Source organism: Saccostrea cucullata, unplaced genomic scaffold (assembly GCF_032062105.1).
Source record: "Saccostrea cucullata isolate Sc308-1 unplaced genomic scaffold, CSIRO_AGI_Scuc_v1 ctg5908, whole genome shotgun sequence".
NCBI classification, from domain to species: domain Eukaryota; kingdom Metazoa; phylum Mollusca; class Bivalvia; order Ostreida; family Ostreidae; genus Saccostrea; species Saccostrea cuccullata.
The window spans coordinates 1-20021 of record NW_026928776.1 but is presented as its reverse complement, the minus strand read 5'-3'; the positions used below and the strand labels follow the sequence as shown (position 1 = coordinate 20021).

Below are 20021 nucleotides of genomic sequence, written 5' to 3'. Positions count from 1 at the left end.
TCAATAAAATTCCATGACACAGTGTCAAAAGCTTTTTCAAAGTCAATCATTAACAACATTCCAGGAATATTTTTTTCTTCTGTATAATGCATTAGATCATAGATTAACCTGGTATTTTCTCCTATGTATCTTCCAGGTACAAAACCTGTCTGGTCTGAACTTATAATTGTATTCAAGATATTTTTCATTCTACTTGCTATACAGCCAGATCCTATTTTATATACAACGTTTAATAATGATATTGGGCGCCAATTTTTTATGAAAAATTTACTTTTTCCTTCTTTAGGTATACAAGTGATAATTCCCTGTTTTTGTGTAACAGAAAGCTCTCCTTTTTGGTAACCATAATTTATTGATCTTACTATGAAATTTCCCAGCTGTTTCCAGAAAACTTTGAAGAATTCTGTTGTAAAGCCATCGCTTCCAGGACTTTTATCATTTGACATATTTTTCAAAACTAGTAATGCTTCATTTAAAGTTATCTCCCCTTCAAGACTATTCTTTTGTGTATCACTAAGTTTTTCTGCAGCAATGTCCCAAGTATCATCATTTAGATCAACATTTGTCATATCAGAATTAGCCTCATAAAGTACTTTATAATATTTTTCGATTTCAAGAAGAATATCTTTCTGATTTGTTATTTCTGAATCAATTGATTCATCTTTAATCAATTTAGGGATTATTTTATTTGTATAGTGTCTGTTCTCTAGGTTTAGAAAGTAATTAGTAGGTTTTTCTCCTTCATTCATCCATTTTACTCTAGACCTTATGATATTTCCCATAAGTTTATGGTCTCTTATATTTTCCAATTCCTTTTTCTTATTATAAATTGTTTGAATATTTTTATCGTAGTCTTTTTCCAAATTTTCGATTTCAGAAATTAACTGATTTTCTTTCTCATTGCTTTTTTTCTTTACATAACTAGAATAAGAAATGGTCTTGCCTCTAATTTCCATTAGGAGTGTTTCAAGGAAAAGCTGTTCATCCGTAGTAAACTGAATTTCTGAATCTGATATTTCTTTGATATATTCTTTAGAATAGATAGGTAATGCATAAATTTCCTTTGTTTCCTGAATAACTTTGTTGACCGTTTCAATATATTTAATATCTTTAAGAAGTGAGTTATTAAATTTTAACAAACCTTTTCCATGAGTAAACTCATTCAATTTAATCTTTAGGCATATTGGTGAGTGATCAGATTTATAACTATTCAAAATTCTACTTTCTTGAACACTATTTAAAAAAGAATTTGATATGAGAAAGAAATCTAATCTTGCTTGTTTACAAGGGGAAGGTTTACGCCAAGTATATCTTGTTTCATCAGGATGCATTTCTCTAAAAATATCACTGAAATCATACTCAGAGATGATTTCTAGAACTTTGCTTCTTGCCTTTGGGTTATTAATATGAAGATAATTAAAATAATCTTTTTCTGGGTCTATAACTAGATTAAAATCTCCTACCAAAATAACATCTTGATTTGATAAGTCCTTTACAATATTTGACAATCTTTCATAAAATGAGGGTGTGTCCTCATTTGGTCCATATATTGAAATTAAACTCAGACGCTTGTTTTCAATTGTTAAATCTAAAGCCAAAAGATTTCCCGCGTCATCAGCTATTCTATTATGAACCTTATGTTCAAAATTATTATTAAAAAAAATAGCAACACCTCTTGACTTTGACGAAAATGAATTAAAATAAGCCTCGTATCCCCATTCATTTCTAATATCATTCTCCATATCACTTGTAAAATGGGTGTCTTGTAGACACAGAATATTGCATTGAAATTGCTTATAATATTGGAATACGTCCTTTCTCTTTTTAAAATCATGAAGACCCTGACAATTTGCTGAAACTACTGTAAACCCAGACATGAAATATGAAATTGAACTGGTGCAAAAAACTTGGACAAATATTTGGGTGCAAGATGTTTCGGGACCGCGACGTTTCGGGACCTGACAAATACGACGTTTCGGGACTAGCGACAAGACGGTTCGGGACTTGGGTAAAGACGATTCGGGACTTGTGTTAATTTTTTTCGGGATCTCAACAAATTATTTTATTATGGTGATATAGCACATTATTCTAAGTACACATATACGTAATATTTCAAGCTAAATACGAATTTTAATATTTATAATAAAAATTGTCATTAAGATATACTTTGATGTGTTTTTTTCCATAACAGACGAATAAGAATAAATCTTTACAAAGTTCATTTTTATTTCTAAAAATCTTATCAATTTATCAATTTTTTTATTAGTTATTTTTTCTTGAGTGTGTGGTAAGGGGGGGGGGGCAAACTTAAAGCTTCTCAGGTTGATGATATATATTTTAAAAATATTCAAGTGATTTCCAGCTACCGTTTTATATCTTTAAAAAATATGTCAGTAAATTGTTAAAACAACAACTAAGGTCAGGTGTTGGTGTTACGTACATGTATAAAAACACCGCCGGTAATTGGCAACTAAAAAGACTGTATGGTTTCTTTTGAAATTATTTTAAGAAAATAAAAATCAAAAAATATGGAAAAAATATTGTTTTCTTTATTGGTAAATGAAATAATTTAGAATCAAACAATATTTATAAAATAGTAATGATTTTCCCATCATCAAAAGTTCAACAAAATATAAAGGTTTTCAATATGTTTTGAACTTGATTTTGTCTATTTTTTCCCAAACGGTTTCAAATATTTTTTTTTATCAAAAAATGTTTCCAACACATTGTCAACGATCATAGGCAGTTATGCCTGCTGTTCAATCCATTTCTATGAATAAATATTATTTTAAACTAAACATATTTTACAAATGTTGCGAGAACATTTTCCCTAGATTTAAAAAAAAAATGCCATACTTTAAAAAGCATTAAATGGTATAAACACCATGATTTCATTTGATATTGTTTCAAATTGTGTCTTTAAAAACATTTTAAATTTCATCATAGCTTTATCTATTCAATATGGTTAGGTGGAAATTTGAAATTTAAGTTGACCTGTTAACGTTGTCATTTAAAAAAAAAAAAAAATCTGGAATGTCTTTTAAATACTTTTACAACGTACAAGTAACATGAAAAATTTAATATTTGCAAATTAAATAATATTTAGTATTTATTTACAGTATCATTAACAGTGTGTCATGTGCCTAATTATGTAACACCACATAATATTACGCACTGGTCGGGTATCTACATCGATAATTGAGTTTCATTGAGATTTGTAGTCTGTGTATACACAGTAAACATAAATTCAGACGTATCCATATCATTGTAGACAAATTAACCATTTTGATAGTACAATAATATGTAACGGAATATTTGGGACTTTCGAGGGATTAATTTTTTTAAAATAATAATTATAAATTCTGTAAATTGATGTTTAAAAAGTTGAATATGGAACATTTCAGATTCTGTTTTAAAACAACTACCCGTAAAACGTAAAGTTTTTACTGCTCGTGTGCTAGCTTGAGTCTTTGTAAATTCTGTAAACAAATATGAAATTAAATACCTAAAATTATTATTAAAAAAAGGAGAGAAAGAAAGTCTTAGAAAGAAAAACACGTCCGTGGTCTTCACACAGCAGTTACGACTGTATTCTACAAACTCTCGTATCAAACACTATAAATAAATCAAATACATATTTAAAAAAAAAATATTTTTTGAATTAAATTTTGGTCAATTATTAACCAACTATTTTATAAAGGTAATATATCAAATACTGAAATAAGAAATTAAAGAGAGGTAATATATCAAATACTGAAAGAGAAATTAAAGAGAGATTTTCTCGGCAGGCGTGCTCCATGCCGTATGCAAACTTTAAAACTAATAAAAACTCCAATCTGTGCTTTTTAAATTATAAATTGTGTATCAAACTAAGAAATTATACATGTATAAACTTAAAAACACAAGTAAACAAGTTTTATTTCATTTCCTTAACAAAATATTTAAGAAGTCCCGAAACGTGTTAGCCCAAGTCCCGAAACGTGTTAACCCAAGTCCCGAAACGTGTTGTCAGGTCCCGAAACGTCGGGGTCCCGAAACGTCGCGGTCCCGAAACATCCAGAATTCAAATATTTACTCACCATCAGAAAAAGTGTTGCTCTAAACATGCGAAAGATAGAAGAGAAGATAAAAGAGGAGATTAAAGAATGGTTTAGCAATAAAGACACATGCATCATAGAGTGATAGGTGTGCACGTCTTGTTAGAGATTTAGTCGATAGGGCAAAGACATTTTACAAATCATATCGGATATGCCGCTTCGAGAAAAAAATAGTAAACCAAAAAGGGTAAACATTTAAATCCGGAAAAGTATGAATATATTTTCCAAGTTGAAAACTACTTTTAAATCCGGCTTTACCCATTTATATATTAAACAAAAATAATATTCTTAATAAAAACTTTCGTTGTATTGAATTTGAAGGGAAAACGGCATTAATATTCGTACTTAGGCCTATATATGAAAAATGAACATATTTACAAGATCAAAAAGGTCACCTGATATTATAGTTACCGTCAGTCTTAAACTGTTTGAAAAGTCACATTTCTAAAGAATTGGCGACTTCATTAATCACTTGTTCCATAATTGAAAATCTCTGGGGTCCAATATGGGCATCCCCCATCCACCTTGTGATAACGAAAGCTGCATTGTTTATATTGTTTTCTTTCATGTAGCGCAGCATCTTACGCCCAGCCCCGTGTTCTGAATCGTCATGATAATTTTCGTGAACGGTACCGTTCTCTGTAGATAATCTGTACACCAAAATTCGGTTATCAGCACTTGCTGCATAGGGATCTATTAGGACTTTGCTGTACATCTTCCACATTTTTAACTCGAGCACCGAAAGCCATAAATTCCGAACCGTCCTTTTTGATTGGGTCCGAGTTTTTTATTTCAACCGAGTCTAGGTGTTCTGTCTCTTCAGGTGTTACCAATAAAGCATCTGCATTTGTGAGAAATGGTACGTCATCTTTATATGTGGAGCCGTTGGGCAAGATGACCTGATTCTTTTGAATCTTAACAGTGATGTTTTGGCTGCGCAAACTATCTGCCGTATCAAACACCTTGTTTCGAGCGGAAACAATAGATGCAGGTTGCTGCGTTGTAATAAAGAAAGGCAATGGTTGTTTAGCAATTTTCTTTAGCTTTTGGGCATTAAGAATTGTGTTGATTTTACTACGGTCAGTCAGCTTTGCGGTAATGGATACAGGTCGATCGGAATTATATTCTGGACGAACCCCATTCCTATGAATCCTTACAAAGCTGACATCCACCCCCAGAAGTTCTTTAAAAGTAGCTGGCATGGACGTGGTTAGGTTTTCGTTGGGTTCGAAAGGATAATTATGAATGAGGATATTATCCCGCATTGACCTTGATCTAAGATCCGTAACATCATTTTCGATGACGGACATTTTCCTGTCCATTCGGATTACAACCGATCGTAGTAATTCCAGTTCTCTCCGCAATTGAGCGTTTTCTTGACGCAGCAAAGATATATCTTCATAATTGCTCTCACTTTGTTCAGAAACATATTTTAATTTTGCATTTACACTCTGATCACCCTCCGACAAATCATTTCTAATAGTTTCCACTGATGATTTAATGTCCTGAATAGTGGCAACAATTGACTCATTATCGGCTGGGTCTTCTAACGGTTCACTACCTGCATTCTTCTGTGAGCACTCCTCAACCTGTTTTTTAGAAGTAGCCCCGGTTTTTCTTCTGTCTGACGGCATTGTCAATGCAGAAATTTCACAAATATCACAGTTAGCTCTCTCAAAGTACAGAAACAAACAGTCAACCAAAATACGAATATTAAATCCTGCTAGAAATGCCCTAAATTGACCAAAATCTCCGGAGCTCAAAACTAAGCCGCCATACCCTGAGACGTCACGTGATCTTTTTTTTCAAGTGTGACAGAGTTTGTCAATCCATGATTTGGTGTGACAGATTTGTCAATCTTTGAAATTGTGTGACAGAGTTTGTCGATCTTTGAGATTGTGTGACAGAGTTTGTCAGTCTTTGAAATTGTGTGACAGAGTTTGTCGATCTTTGAGGTAGTGTGACACAGTTTGTCGATCTTTGAGCTGGTGGGACAGAGTTTGTCGATCTTTGGGCTTGTGAAACATTTTTTGTCGATCTTTGGGCTTTTTGCAGAGTTTGTCGATCGTTGAGCTGGTGTGACAGAGTTTGTCGATCTTTGAGATTTTGTGACAAAGTTTGTCGATCTTGTGAGTCGGTGCGACAGAGTTTGTCGACTCTTGTGTTGTCGTCTCTTGGACGGAGCTCTGGGTGATCGGGGGGGGGGGGGTCCGAGGTCCTCCAGTGTCGTCGGGTGATAAATGTAGTCGGAAGGGGCCTACCTGTTGATGGCTTTAACCAGAGGCTGAAAAAAAGATCAATCAGGACCCTACACGCTAGCTGCAGAACTGTAGCGTTATGGTTTCTTGTACATGTATTAGTCTTTGACCATAACGCTACAGATCCCGTAATACAAAAATGTGCAATTTACGGCACAAGATTTTTTTGCACACTTTTGTGGAAAATTTCTCCACTTTCTAGCATTGGTCAATCAACTTCCTTTCACTCCCTAATTTTAGACACAATCTTTATCCAATCTGTATACTTTATCCACCTCCAAACCCTATATAGTCTTCTCTATATGCAATAAACTCATTTAATGTGAATATAAAGCAATCCAACAGACAATTCTAATCAAGTTAAAACAAATTGTCGCCTATCCCCTTTTACGAAATAGGATGTTCAAGTTTGGACAATTTTCTTCTTTTTCAGGTAGATTGATTTTTTTTATTTCGGGCAGAAAGTGAGTGCCCCTCACCCACACAGAAAAACGCTGCTACGTCACTGGTTTACAATTTATAAATGGTAAAATATGTCCTGCTTCCTTTAAGAGCCTTTTATATCCCTGAATCCTTGTCTTAAGGGTCTACAGGGATGCATCGTCTCAAGCCACGGTTCGAAGTCCGCACATAGCTCTCTCCCAGAATGAGACAGGGTCGTACACATTTTGGCAACGGTCTATGATGATGACAGGAATGTGGCCATGGTAAAGTTTCCGACAGCTTCAGTTCCATTAATCTTAATTCTACAATTCTGACTTACAGTATTTCAATACTAATTTTTATTTTAAAAAATTGTACTCACAAAGGTCCATATCATATTGGGGAGAGAGAGAGAGAGAGAGAGAGAGAGAGAGAGAGAGAGAGAGAGAGAGAGAGAGAGATTTCATGTAAATAAAATATAAATGAAAATTAATCACCACAAAAACATTTGGGGAGGATGCGATAGTGTAATATTATTCAAGTACACATCCCTGAAATCAGTATAGATTTTCGCAGAAAGCGATCAAGAAGGTCGAAAATATCGGAAATTCACTTATAGCTGGGTCTACACCACGGCTTTCCCAAACCTCATGCCTCCTCGGGCGTCCATTTCAAAAGTACCCTAGCTATACCCCTGGTTTTAATTGATGTCAGAGAAGTTGAAAGAAAATTCTCAGGTTATTGCTATTAAAACGTATTTCTATACACTCCCCGTAAATTGTCGATTTCAGGGGATTCCGAAACATTGATCACGTGACGCGAACCTGCTTACGTCAGACTGATTTTGAAGGTTCACCTGTCAACATCCGTCATAGCTTTTGCTTCTGCATTTGCATTCATTCTGCGATTTCACACTGCTATTCAACGAGACAACTTGCACAGAAGAAGATTCCTACGAGATGAGGTTGGTTTTTTGATGTCTTCGTATTTAATTTGCGACTTTATACAGCTTTTCATAAAAATAACACTCGGTGAATACCCGAACATTCGCCCTCCAGCAAAAACCATGAGGGATTAGACCGGAACATATATTTTGAATTATTTGTTTACATGTATATTCAAGTGTATTATTATTAGTTTAACATGTATAATTTTGCGACTTATTTGTGAAATTGCAATAGATAAATGTCAATGTTCATTTTTATGGAAAATTGAATACATCCGGTTAAAAGTGCGCATGCGCATGAAGATTTCTTATGAGAATTGCCTACCATGCTTTCAACATAAATTTAATTTTGCATGTTTTGAATTTTTAAAATTATATCTTTATCCACATGCAGATCAATCTTGAATTATTTCACATACATGTAACTATGTTGCCAAATCTGAAAAATGTGAAAGACACTGTTGCCTTCATATAATAGCCTATGGCAAAGTAGAATTTCAATGCAAGTTAAACTTCAAGGAGAAGTGATCAACAAAAATGATTTTTTTTTTCAAATACTTATGAATAAACCTATTAAATATAAAAGCCCAAGGTAATCCTTCAAAAGTTATGGCCAATGCTAATTTTTTTTTTTGAAGAGAGAGTCTAACTCGCAGGTCAATGTCAAATGGTAAGAATCAGTTATCTCCAGGAAAGGACTTGTCACAAAAATATACATGTGAAATACAAAAGCCCTAGCACCAACTGTTCAAGGTTATATCCATAGTGTAATTTTTTTTTAAAACTAGATCAATTTCCAAGGTCAAGGTTAAAAAGGTCAAAGTTGTTGCTACAATGCATAAGTATTCATAGAAAGATTTTGTCACAAGGAATACGCATGAAATATAAAAGCCCAAGTTCTAAATTTTATTCAGAAGTTAGGGCAAAGGTTATAGATTTTTTTAGTGGGCCAAACTTTAAGGTCAAGATCAAAAGGTCAAGAATACTTATACCCAGAGAAAGGTCTTTCACAATGTGTACACTAGTAAAATATAAAAGTCCTAGCTCCAAGGTCAAGTCAAATATATTCATACCCAAAGAAAGTATGTCTTGTCCAAGAAAAGGTCTTAATTGTCACGAGCAATACAAAAAAGTTTTGTGAGACAAAATATTAACAGAGAAAAAGACAGACAGGGCAAAAACTATATACCCCAAATCTTTGTTTACATGGGCATAAATATATTTTGTTGAAAAAAAAATAATATTATTCAGATGAATGACTCTTAACCATTTTTAGCTCACCTCAACGAAGTTGGGGGAGCTTATGTAATACCCTCGGTGTCGGCGTCCCAGGTTAATTTTTTTGGAGCAGTTTTCTTTTTAAGTACTTCTATGTCCTATATTGATTAGACATGTATGGAAGATGGTTCTAGTGTGTTTCATTGTACCAGTCAAAGTTTCAGATGCTGCAATTTCAGCGAAGGAATGACCAGGTTAATGTTTTTGGAGCAGGTTAACATTTTTGGTGCAGTTTTTGGTGTAGGTTTCATTTCCAAGTAACTATAAGCCCTATGTTGACCAAACTTGCATGGATGGTACATCTAAGGATGCATACTAACAGGCTTGCTTCGGATGCTGAATCTGACCTACATTTTCCGATTGAGTGAACAGGTTAAAGTTTTTGGTGCAGGTTTCATTTCCAAGTAACTATAAGCCCTATGTTGACCAAACTTGTATGGATGGTACATCTAAGGATGCATACTAACGGGCTTGCTTCGGATGCTGAATCTGACCATCATTTTCCGGTTGAGTGAACAGGTTAAAGTTTTTGGTGTAGGTTTCATTTCCAAGTAACTATAAGCTCTATATTGACCAAACTTGCATGGATGATACATATAAGGATGCATACTTAACTGGGCTTGCTTCAGATACTGGATCTGGCCTATATTTTCTGGTTGAGTGAACAGGTTAAAGTTTTTGGTGCAGGTTTCATTTCCAAGTAACTATAAGCCCTATGTTGACCAAACTTGTATGGATGGTACATCTAAGGATGCATACTAACGGGCTTGCTTCGGATGCTGAATTTGACCATCATTTTCCAGTTGAGTGAACATGTTAAAGTTTTTGGTGTAGGTTTCATTTCCAAGTAACTATAAGCTCTATATTGACCAAACTTGCATGGATGATACATATAAGGATGCATACTACTGGGCTTGCTTCAGATGCTGAATCTGACCTACATTTTCTGGTTGAGTGAACAGGTTAAAGTTTTTGGTGCAGGTTTCATTTCCATGTAACTATAAGCCCTATGTTGACCAAACTTGCATGGATGATACATCTAAGGATGCATACTACCAGGTTTGCTTGGGATGCTGAATCTGACCATCATTTTCTGGTTGAGTGAACAGGTCAAAGTTTTTGGTGCAGGTTTCATTTCCAAGTAACTATAAGCCCTATGTTGACCAAACTTGCATGGATTATACATATAAGGATGTATACTACCAGGCTTGCTTCGGATGCTGAATCTGACCATCATTTTCTGGTTGAGTGAATAGGTTAAAGTTTTTCGTGAGTGATTCATTTCCAAGTAACTATAAGCCCTATGTTGACCAAACTTGCATGGATGATACATCTAAGGATGCATACTACCAGGCTTGCTTCGGATGCTGAATCTGACCATCATTTTCTGGTTGAGTGAACAGGTTAAAGTTTTTGGTGTAGGTTTCATTTCCAAGTAACTATAAGCTCTATATTGACCAAACTTGCATGGACGATACATCTTAGGATGCACACTAATGGACTTGCTTCGGATGCTGAATTCGACATACATTTTTCAGTTAATAGACCAGGTAAAAGTTATGGGTGCAGGTCTATTACCAAAAAACTATAAGGCTTATATAACATTGTATAAACCAAACTTGCACAAATGTTGCATCAAGAGATGAAAACTCTCAAATTTGCTTCAGATGCTGGATTTTGATTACATTTTCATGAAGAAGAACTAGTTTAACTTTTTTATGTAGGTCTATTTCAAAGTATCAGATCAAAATTGCTTAAATATTTTCATTTTTGGAATGTACACTTTTTGTTGGTTAATTGTGTGACTTTGCCTTACTTAAAGACAACATTCGTTGAGGTGAGCTCTGTAATCTCTGATTACCTATGTTTTATTAAGAGATGGTCATTTTAGCTCACCTGATCTGAAAGCTCAAGAGAGCTTTATTGTTAATTCATATTTTGTCCGTCTTTCGTCCGTCTGTCCATACGTCTGTAAACTTTTTACATTTTTTACTTTTTCTCAAAAACCACTTAAGCCAATTTTAACCAAACTTGCCACAAAGCATCCTTGGATGAGGGGGATTCAAGTTTGTACAAACAAATAAACCATTCAAGGGGAGATAATTAAGAAATAGTGAAAATTTGGTCACATGTTTTAAAAATCTTATCCTCAAGAACAACTGTGCCAGGAAAAATTAAACTTATGGTGAAACATCCTCAGGTAGATTCAAGTTTGATCAATTCATGTTCCACAGGGTAGTTGTGAGCCCATAATGGGCAATCAAAGTATATTATAGGAAAAACTTATTAAAATAATATTTTCTCAAGAATTGTAAAGACATTATTGGTCATATTTATATGGAAGCAAGGGATAGATTGGGAGCACAATGGATGATCAAAGCAATATTTTGGAAAAATCCTTAAAAATCCTCTTCTCAAGAACAACAAAGCCATGATTGTTCATATTTATACTGAAACACCCTCTGGTCATGTAGATTCTATCATAAACATTTGTTCTAATCATGACCCCCCTATTCCCCCTCATGATTAGGGCCTGGCATAAAGGATAATGATCAAAGTTTTTCATAGAAGTTTATCTGAAAAATCTATAAAAATCTTTTTCTCAAGAAGCACTGGGCCAGAAAACCTAAAACTTATGTGAAAGCATTCTGGAAGTGTTCAAATCATGGGCCACAATAAGGAATCAAATTTTACAGCGAAATATGTATAGAAAAAATCTTTGAAAATCTTCTTATCAAGAAACACTGGGCTAGAAAAGACTTATTAGCTCACCTGAGCTGATTGCTCAGGCGAGCTTTTCTGATCACCTGTTGTCCATCTGTCTGTGTAATCCAACTTGGTACAAAGCATCTTTGGGTAAAGGGGAGTTTAAATTTTTAAAATGAAGGGCCAAGTCCACGTTCGAGGGGAGATAATCAAGAAAAGATAAGCTTGATATTATGATAACTATTACTTATTAAAACAATTTCAAATAAATCTGCTGCTTTAAGTAGAGGTCCAAGGATTTCAGGGGGTCCAAGGTGACTTTCACTGCCCCCCCCCCCCCACCCCTTAAAAAACCCTCTAAATTTGCACATGCAGTTCATGGTTGTCAAAAACTTATCATTGTCAGTCACTCAGATTTATTCACTTGAAAGACCAAACGGAGGTATAATAAATAAGATATGAAAATTGAGGGAGAGAGTTAAAAAAAAATTTTTTCAACAAACTAGATTTGTTTCTGAAACACAAATGCCCATGCATGACAGCTTATGGCAAGGGTTGAAGTTTCTCAAATTTCAAAGTTCAAGGTCAAAAGGTCAAAATTGTTGATGTCCAAAGAAAGTTCTTGTCAGAAGGAATACATCTTTGAAATATGAAAAACCCTTGTACTAACAGTTGAAAAATTATGGTTAAGATTAGTTTCCTTAACAAGGATCAAACTCTAAGGTCAATTTCAAAGTATGAAAGCCATAGCATCAGCTACATGTATTCAAAAGTTATGGCCAACTAGGTTAAAGTTCATAAAGTTTGGTAAAAGTGGGTCAAACTCCAAGGTCAAGTTCTAGAAGTCAAATTTGTTGGTCTTGTTACATTTGGAATACTGCTGTCAGTGAAAATTATGAAAACCATAGCCCCACCCACTCAAAAATTATGTCCAAGGTTTAAATTTTTGGGGACAAACGTCTTTAGGTAGTGTTCATTCTAATATCTTCAAATCATGATCCTCAGGGTCTTTTATATTGGTGTATTCAAAATTAAGCATAATCATCACTAGGTATTGAATTGTTGGTATATTCTTGATTTAGCGCTACACACATCCACGTTGTATGTTGTATTTATATAATGATTTTGTATGGGTTTCTTGAATTAGTGCATCAATGTCTGTGCCAAAGCAGCTAAAATATGAAGCCCGCTTTTTTAAGTTTATATTATTACTACAGTAATAGTATATCTACGGGTACCTTCACTGGCAAAAAGATTTGAAATTGGAAAACTATGACTAGGAACGGGATCTGTAATCTGACCTCAACATGACCCAGAAAAAACCCTGAAACTTGTAGTGACTTATTATGAAAATTAGGGCTGGGCAATAATATCGATATTTCAATATATTGCAATACAATGACAAAAAATATCGTATCGCAATACGATTTTGTAATATCGATATTTTGGCAATATGCTTAGATTAAGGAATTATGTCATTAAATATAAAAATGGACTTATGAAAGTTTGTTATTAAACCAAACAGTAAGACAGAAGTTGTTTTGTGGGGACATTTCAGAGCATAACTTAATTGAAATCAACAAGATTTTTTTTCCGTGTTGGTTACTTATCATGGTTATGTACATTCTGCATGTAAATTATAGTTAATGTAGTAAGAAAATGCCATTTTTATTACATTAAAAATATTGCAATACATATCGCAATACAATTAAAAATATCGCAATATATCGCAATACGAAATCTCGGGCCAATACCCAGCCCTAATGAAAATCAAGGGAAATATCTGTGTTGTGTATACTGATAGCGTTTTCTTGTTTTTATCTAGATGGAGCCACGACGATCTACGAGGATTCGGCGTCGCCCTGCCTGGCACGCCGACTACGTGATGGACTTCCCGGTAAGTTTAATTATAGCTCACAATGTCCATTTCTTAGTTTATAAGGCTACAGTGAAAAAGAAACTTAGATTATCATCCAAATTTTTATCCCCTGCCATATAATGGGCGGGGGCATATATATATATAGTGTTACCCTGTAACCTGTTCCATCATTCTGTTCTCATTGACTTTCCATTCCTTATCTTATCAGACAGCAACAATTACACACATTCATCTCAAAATTTATATGGATACGTTATAGGAATATGTATAAATCAGGCATGTAGTCAAGTTTGAATTTGGTTATGATCCAATATGATTTTGACAGAGTTATTCCTCTTGAACTAAAAAAATTTAAGAATAAAATTTCAGTTTCCACTCTTTAAAGTTTTAAAGGATGTACATGTATTGATAGGGTGGTATTTTACCAGAACATTCAGGTCAAGTTCAACTGATTTTTGACAGAGTTGTCCTTCTTGAACTTAAAAAATAACTTTTCATTTTCCACTCTCGGACTTTTGTAGGGATGTACGTATGTTAATATTGTATGTGCAGACAAGAATAAGGTGCAATTTTGGGATTTATTTTGCTCTAAAATTTCATGTTCTTAAAAAGTTTTGAAATTGGCTTTAATATAAGTTGAGAATTAAAGAATATGGCATGAAGAAAAATACTGGTCAAGTTTGAATTTGGTAGTGGTACGATGAAACTTTTTGAAAATTTATTTTAATGACATTAATTTTATTTGTTTACTGTTTATGTTTCACATTTGATTTAAATGTCTTTTATTTTTAGCTCAGCTGACCTGAAGGCTCAAGTGAGCTTTATTGATCACATTTTGTCCGGCATCCGTCTGTCTGACTCCACCATCTGTCTGTAAACTTTCGACTTCTTCTCAAGAACCAAGTAGGCCAATTTCAACCTGAAATTTGCCACAATGAGTATCCTTGGGTAAAGGGGATTCTCAAGTTTGATCAAATGAAGGGCCCAAATTCTCTTTCAAGGGGAGATAATTAGGATTTATTGTGAAAATAATGGCATCATTTAAAAAATCTTCTCCTCAAGAACCACTGGTCCAGACGATGAAACTTAATATAGATTGGAAGCATCATAACGTAAGGTAGATTCATCCTAGTTTGTTCAATTCATGACCTCCGAGAGCAGGGTCAGGCCACAATGGGTGATTAAAGTTTTGCATAGGAATTTATGGGAAAAATCTTTAAAACTTTAAAATGGTTGATCAAAGTTTAACATGTGAATACATAGGGAAATTCTTTAAAACTCTTCTTTCTAAGAACAGTTGAGCCAATATTCTTCATATCATGACCTCAGAGGGTTAGGGTTATAGTTATTTCAAGGTTAGAAAAGCCATGATTAGTCATATTAACATGGAAGCATCCTCAGGTATAGTCTTAAATCAGATTTGTTCAAATGAGGGCCCACAGGGGGGGTAGGGCTGGTTCACAAGGTGGGGTCAAATTTTTGCAAATCAATAAAAAGGAAAAAATATTCTATTCAAGAACAGCAAAGTCATTTGATATATTGATATAGGAACTTCATCAGGTGGATTAAAATTCACCCCCCCCCCCCTTTACTCCTCATAACTTTTCAATTCTGAATTGATTGCTTCTTTTTCTAGCCAATGTGCTCAGGTGAGCGATGTGACCCATGGACCTCTTGTTAGTACCTTTTATGGTTAATAAAAGAAGTTTTTCAAGATATTTCTATTAGTTTTCTAAATTCAGTATTTTCATCAAGTACGTAATATAATAATCGTGAAATGATTCTCTTACATCAAACGGCGTGTTGTGACAGTTGTGACTAGAATTTTCAGGGTTCGACACTCGTCAAAATTTGGACTCGTCATTCGGGCAACCTTGGTACTGATCTTAGGTTGCCCGAATGAATTTAAAGTCGTCCGAATAAAAAAATCAAATAAAACAAATGTGGAATTATTTAAGTAAAGATTTTATTCATTGCATTTCTCTCTCTATTTCTTTTTCAAAGTTTAATATAATCTCATTAACTCTCTCTTCACTGAGATCATTTTCAGAATCTATCTCACTGCCCTCATCCTCATCTATTTCCCCATTCATTTCCTCGTCTGTCTCTTCCTCATTGTCACCCCTAGAATCCTCCAGAGTTCTCTCTCCCTCAGCACTTTCACTCTCTCCCTCAACATCTTCACTCTGACTCTCTCTCTCAACACTTTCACTTTGAGTCTCTGCATCGATAATTTCAATCGTCTCCTCTGTCCTCTGTCTCTTTTCTCTTTCCTGTTGCCCTTGGGTCTGTTGTTTCTATAAGATGTTGAATTTAGTTTACATCTTTGACTTTAAATCATACATTACAATGAAGTGTGAATTGCAGCAGAGTGGAAATTTCTGGGAAGTTATTTTTTTTTAATTGTACAGGTTACCGTAACTTAATTTTTTTCCAATTACTTACCCTTTTTTTGTCATTAAACTGTGGTCTTCTTTTTGCCACTGCCCCATGAACCCACTTATTGATTGCAGGGATTGGATCAAACCTAAAACCAGTAATTTTAATTCATCTTTTTAATTGTCAGAGAGAATGATTAATGTATTGTTATTAATAAATGTGTGCATGTGCAAGCAGTAATACATGATAAGCTTTACAGCTTAAATCCCCATATCAAGTGAAAATACATGTAACTTCATATGTTATATCATACTTGTCAATAGCATCCGAATGAAGCGAGACGGTCAATAGGTCATCTAAGGATGCCTCGGTAAGTCTAGTTCTAGAATCAGTTTTAATTTTCTTCATTTGGCTAAACCCTCTTTCACACTCTGAGCTTGATGATGGCAAAGTCAAGAGAAGATCAATGAGTCCAAAGATGTTCTCATATCCATTCAATTGCCTCTGCACTTGAGGCCAAGACAGCTCATGAACATCTGGGAAGCTATGTCAATAAAATAAATAAATTAATAAATGTATGAACAATTTTTAGATACATGTACATTTATATTTGGAGTCTTTCTTTGAATTGATTTCTTTACCTTCCATAAATGTCTGATTTCAAAAAGACCCACTCGTGAAAAACATCATCTGCATCTAAACCTGCCGTCTCCAAGTCCTGCTGAAAATGATCAGCTGCTGTCTTGATGTGTTCATCACCAAAGTCTACAAGAAGACAAGTGCAAAAATCTTTGTCAAAAAATAAATACCGGTAGTTGTAGAAAGTAAATCACAACTTGATGATTTCAGCGCATATACTCATAAGAATGTGCATAAATTCTTTTCCATAAAAGTAAATTATTTGATAACATTTTTTGATTATTAAATTTAAAACAATGGTACAGTACAATTATAAAAGATATTGAACAACTTAAATAATTGTTTAGTAAGACAGTTGAACATCATTATCTCTGATATGTCAGAGTTATGTGGAAATCCCAAAAACATATTCTTAAATTATTTTACACTCGATATATTATTGAATCCTGAGATATCTCAAAGATGTTCTCAGTCTCAACAGGTTTGAGATAACAAAGTTTGACTTATTAGTAAAACTAAATATACATGTATAAAAAATGTTAGATCTAAATAACTTACAACCTAATAGGGCAACATTATATTTAATAAATTGTCAACAAAAAAAAAAAAAGAAAAATGAAAATAAAAATGGATAACTAAAAGTAACACAACTATAAATGTTTAATTTCAATTACTTGTGTTACCTTCCCATTTATTTTCACTGTCCTTTTCTGGCCAACATTTGAAGTCAACAATTATTGAAGATTTAACAACTCCAATATTTGCATCTTCAAATCTCTGTGCCAATCTCATTTTTAAATTGTCTAGTAGTGTAGTTCTAGCTTTTGAAAATGATGCCAGGTTTGCACTTGAAACCACTGGTCCCATATCACCTGATTTAAGCTTTGTCAGGTAGGCTCCATCACTAATTCAAGAGTATTCTTTAATTTAAACCCAGCCACACTAGTCATATCAAGTGGTATTATTTTTAATGAATCAAATGTATTTAAATTTACTTACATCTCAGAAAATCTGTTGAGTGAGGAAAGACAGGAGTTGAGAGCCCTGTGTATATCTGCCACGCAACTTTCTTCCCGCTGAAATACTTGTGACATGATGTGGAGGAGAGACAAAATGTCAAGAAGAAAAGCTGCAAATGTGATGTTGTTGTCATCTACAAGAATCTTATAGAGACCAAGGGCTTTACTTTTGGCAATAGCTTGCACACCTGACCCAAATGCAAGCTGAAAATAAAAATGTTTATATCAAAAAATCCTTAGATTAAGGTAGATTGAAAGGCTGTCTAAACTGAATTCTAGCAATAAATAGAAAAGCATACAATTAAATAAGTACCTGATAAAGATGTTGCTTGATGGCAGCATATCCATGGAACATATTTTTCAATGCCAGTAGTACATGGCCAACCCACCTGGTGCCGCCAACTCTTGTTGGCATCTTCATGTCTATTCCAAGGGTTTTATACGACTCTTTCAAATTAGCCCTATTCAATGGACTGTTGTGGTAAAAGTAGTATAACCCTAGTAAAAGCCCAGAGACAACCTTTTCTCCTATTTTGATCCCCTTTAAAGCATCTTTGTAGGCCAGTTCTAACCTTAACAACATGAATAAATACACTTGTAAAAGCTCAGTAGCAATTACATTTAAATTTATTGATTATGTTTAATCAAAATTAGATGAAATTTTTCATAATTTTCTGTTTATTTTGTGTTATGTTCATCTTGCAATGCTTGTATAAATTAAAAGATAATTAGGTTATACCTGTGGGCAAGACAATGAATGGAAATGATTGAAGGATGTTGTTGTTTTAACAAGGCAGCAACACCTGCCTTTTTCCCTGTCATAACCGCGGCGCCATCGGACCCAAGGCCAACCATTTTCTTAAGTGTTTTGGACCAATCAAGCCCAACTCCTGTTTGAAAAAGATAAGTTTAAGTTAAAGATTCTGTTTATCTTGGGACTTTTGCAATTTCATTAATGCTGTGTGGGTTTACCTTCTACAGCCCTCTTCATCGCATGAAATACTCCTCTGGCATCAGCTTTGGTAACTTGCATACAGCCAATAAACTTCACCTCTGCTTTGCCCTGTACTACCATTCGTAGATAAACTATTTCATTATCAATTATTCCCTGATCAGTGGACCCATCACAAAGTATTGACAAAAATTTCACCTTTTCCACAGCCTCTTTAGTTCTATTTCTTTCAACCTCTGCGATTGCATTAACAAACTTTCTGCAATATTTATCGGTGATGTAAGTAGTACCAAGGACAAGTCCTTTTGCGACGTCTAACCCACATATCCACTCAAAGTCACTGTAGGGACGGTTATTTTTGGCAAGTGCATGGGCCGTTTTGAATAAAATTTCAAGTTTTTTGACATTTTCTTTATTAAGGTTCTGGAGAGCCTTCTCTGCAGGCCGTGTACCAGGCTAATAATTAAGAATAAAAAAAATCATTTTTTTAATTTGGAATTTTGATCTGCCAAAAGAAAATCCCCATAATATATAAAGGTTCTTTTTTTTTTATCTTTCCACAAGATCATATTGATTTAGGAAATTATTGATTCATATATATGACAGTAGGCTATATTAAAACATACCTCTTTGGTTTTGTTAGTTGCAACAACAGTGGAATGTTTATGACTGTCCGAATTTTCGTGTTTTTTCACCGAGTCGATTCGGAAGCTGGTGGACCCCCGACAAAAATCAGAAATCACACCAGCTTCCTTGCAGAAAGTGCAGAACATTTTGCCATCTTTGTACTGAAGCCATTGGCGTCCTGCAGTCCAGGACACTTTGAAAGATCTTTCTTTGCGATTTTCTTCATAGTTTCTTTTATTTTGGGCAGGTTTCTTTACACCGGACAAAAATGCCCACATGTTTGTTTTTAACGGAAGTGTACATGAATTATAAAATATAAACCGGATATAAGCCGTGTTTTATTTTTATACAATCGTTGTTTACGAAGACAAGAAAAAGTAATCAATAAGCCTATTTAAGAAAACATTTTATTCACAATGCTCATAATATTTATTATTTTACAAAACGTTAACATAATATATTGAATAATCCCAACTCGTCACCAGGTCGTCATTTGGGCGAGCCCGACTAAAATTCAGCTCGTCCAAAACCATTCCGGGATGGAAATGACGAGGTGACGAGCGTGAATGTCGAACCCTGATTTTAATGTAGATTTTTGATAAATTTCAGTACCATAAAAATGAAGGTGTATGTTTTGGAATCTTATAATGATTGCCAATAGATGGCTACAAATTTTAGACTTTTACTTAATTAGCACTTTTGCCTAATGAGCAGTGAAGGATTTTTATGCCCTGCCATGAATATGGCTGGAGCATATAGTGTTCGTCATGTCCGTCTTCCGTCCTTCTGTCTGTCCTTCCATCATACTTTGCATTTAG

General features: G+C 34.2%; 1 protein-coding gene and 1 pseudogene across 2 annotated transcripts; both read right to left on the bottom strand.

Moving 5' to 3' along the window:
• Positions 1-4299: 4299 nt before the first annotated feature.
• LOC134278689 (protein IMPACT homolog) lies at positions 4300-5731 on the bottom strand (annotated as a pseudogene).
• Positions 5732-15440: 9709 nt separating this feature from the next.
• LOC134278688 (zinc finger protein 862-like) lies at positions 15441-19516 on the bottom strand. 2 transcript variants are annotated; one of them, XM_062760986.1, is made up of 7 exons: positions 19203-19516; positions 18597-19032; positions 18364-18514; positions 17938-18196; positions 17605-17828; positions 16608-16731; positions 16496-16510 (listed from the first exon to the last, which is right to left on the bottom strand). In XM_062760986.1, exons 1-6 carry the CDS (start codon positions 19479-19481, stop codon positions 16722-16724), a joined length of 1359 nt encoding a protein of 452 aa, XP_062616970.1. In that variant the 5' UTR covers positions 19482-19516; the 3' UTR covers positions 16496-16510; positions 16608-16721. The 2 variants fall into 2 exon arrangements, with proteins under 2 accessions (XP_062616971.1, XP_062616970.1); XM_062760987.1 differs by lacking the exons at positions 18364-18514; positions 18597-19032; positions 19203-19516 and adding exons at positions 15441-15884; positions 16033-16114 and having other exon boundaries at positions 16280-16510; positions 17938-18056.
• Positions 19517-20021: the final 505 nt, after the last annotated feature.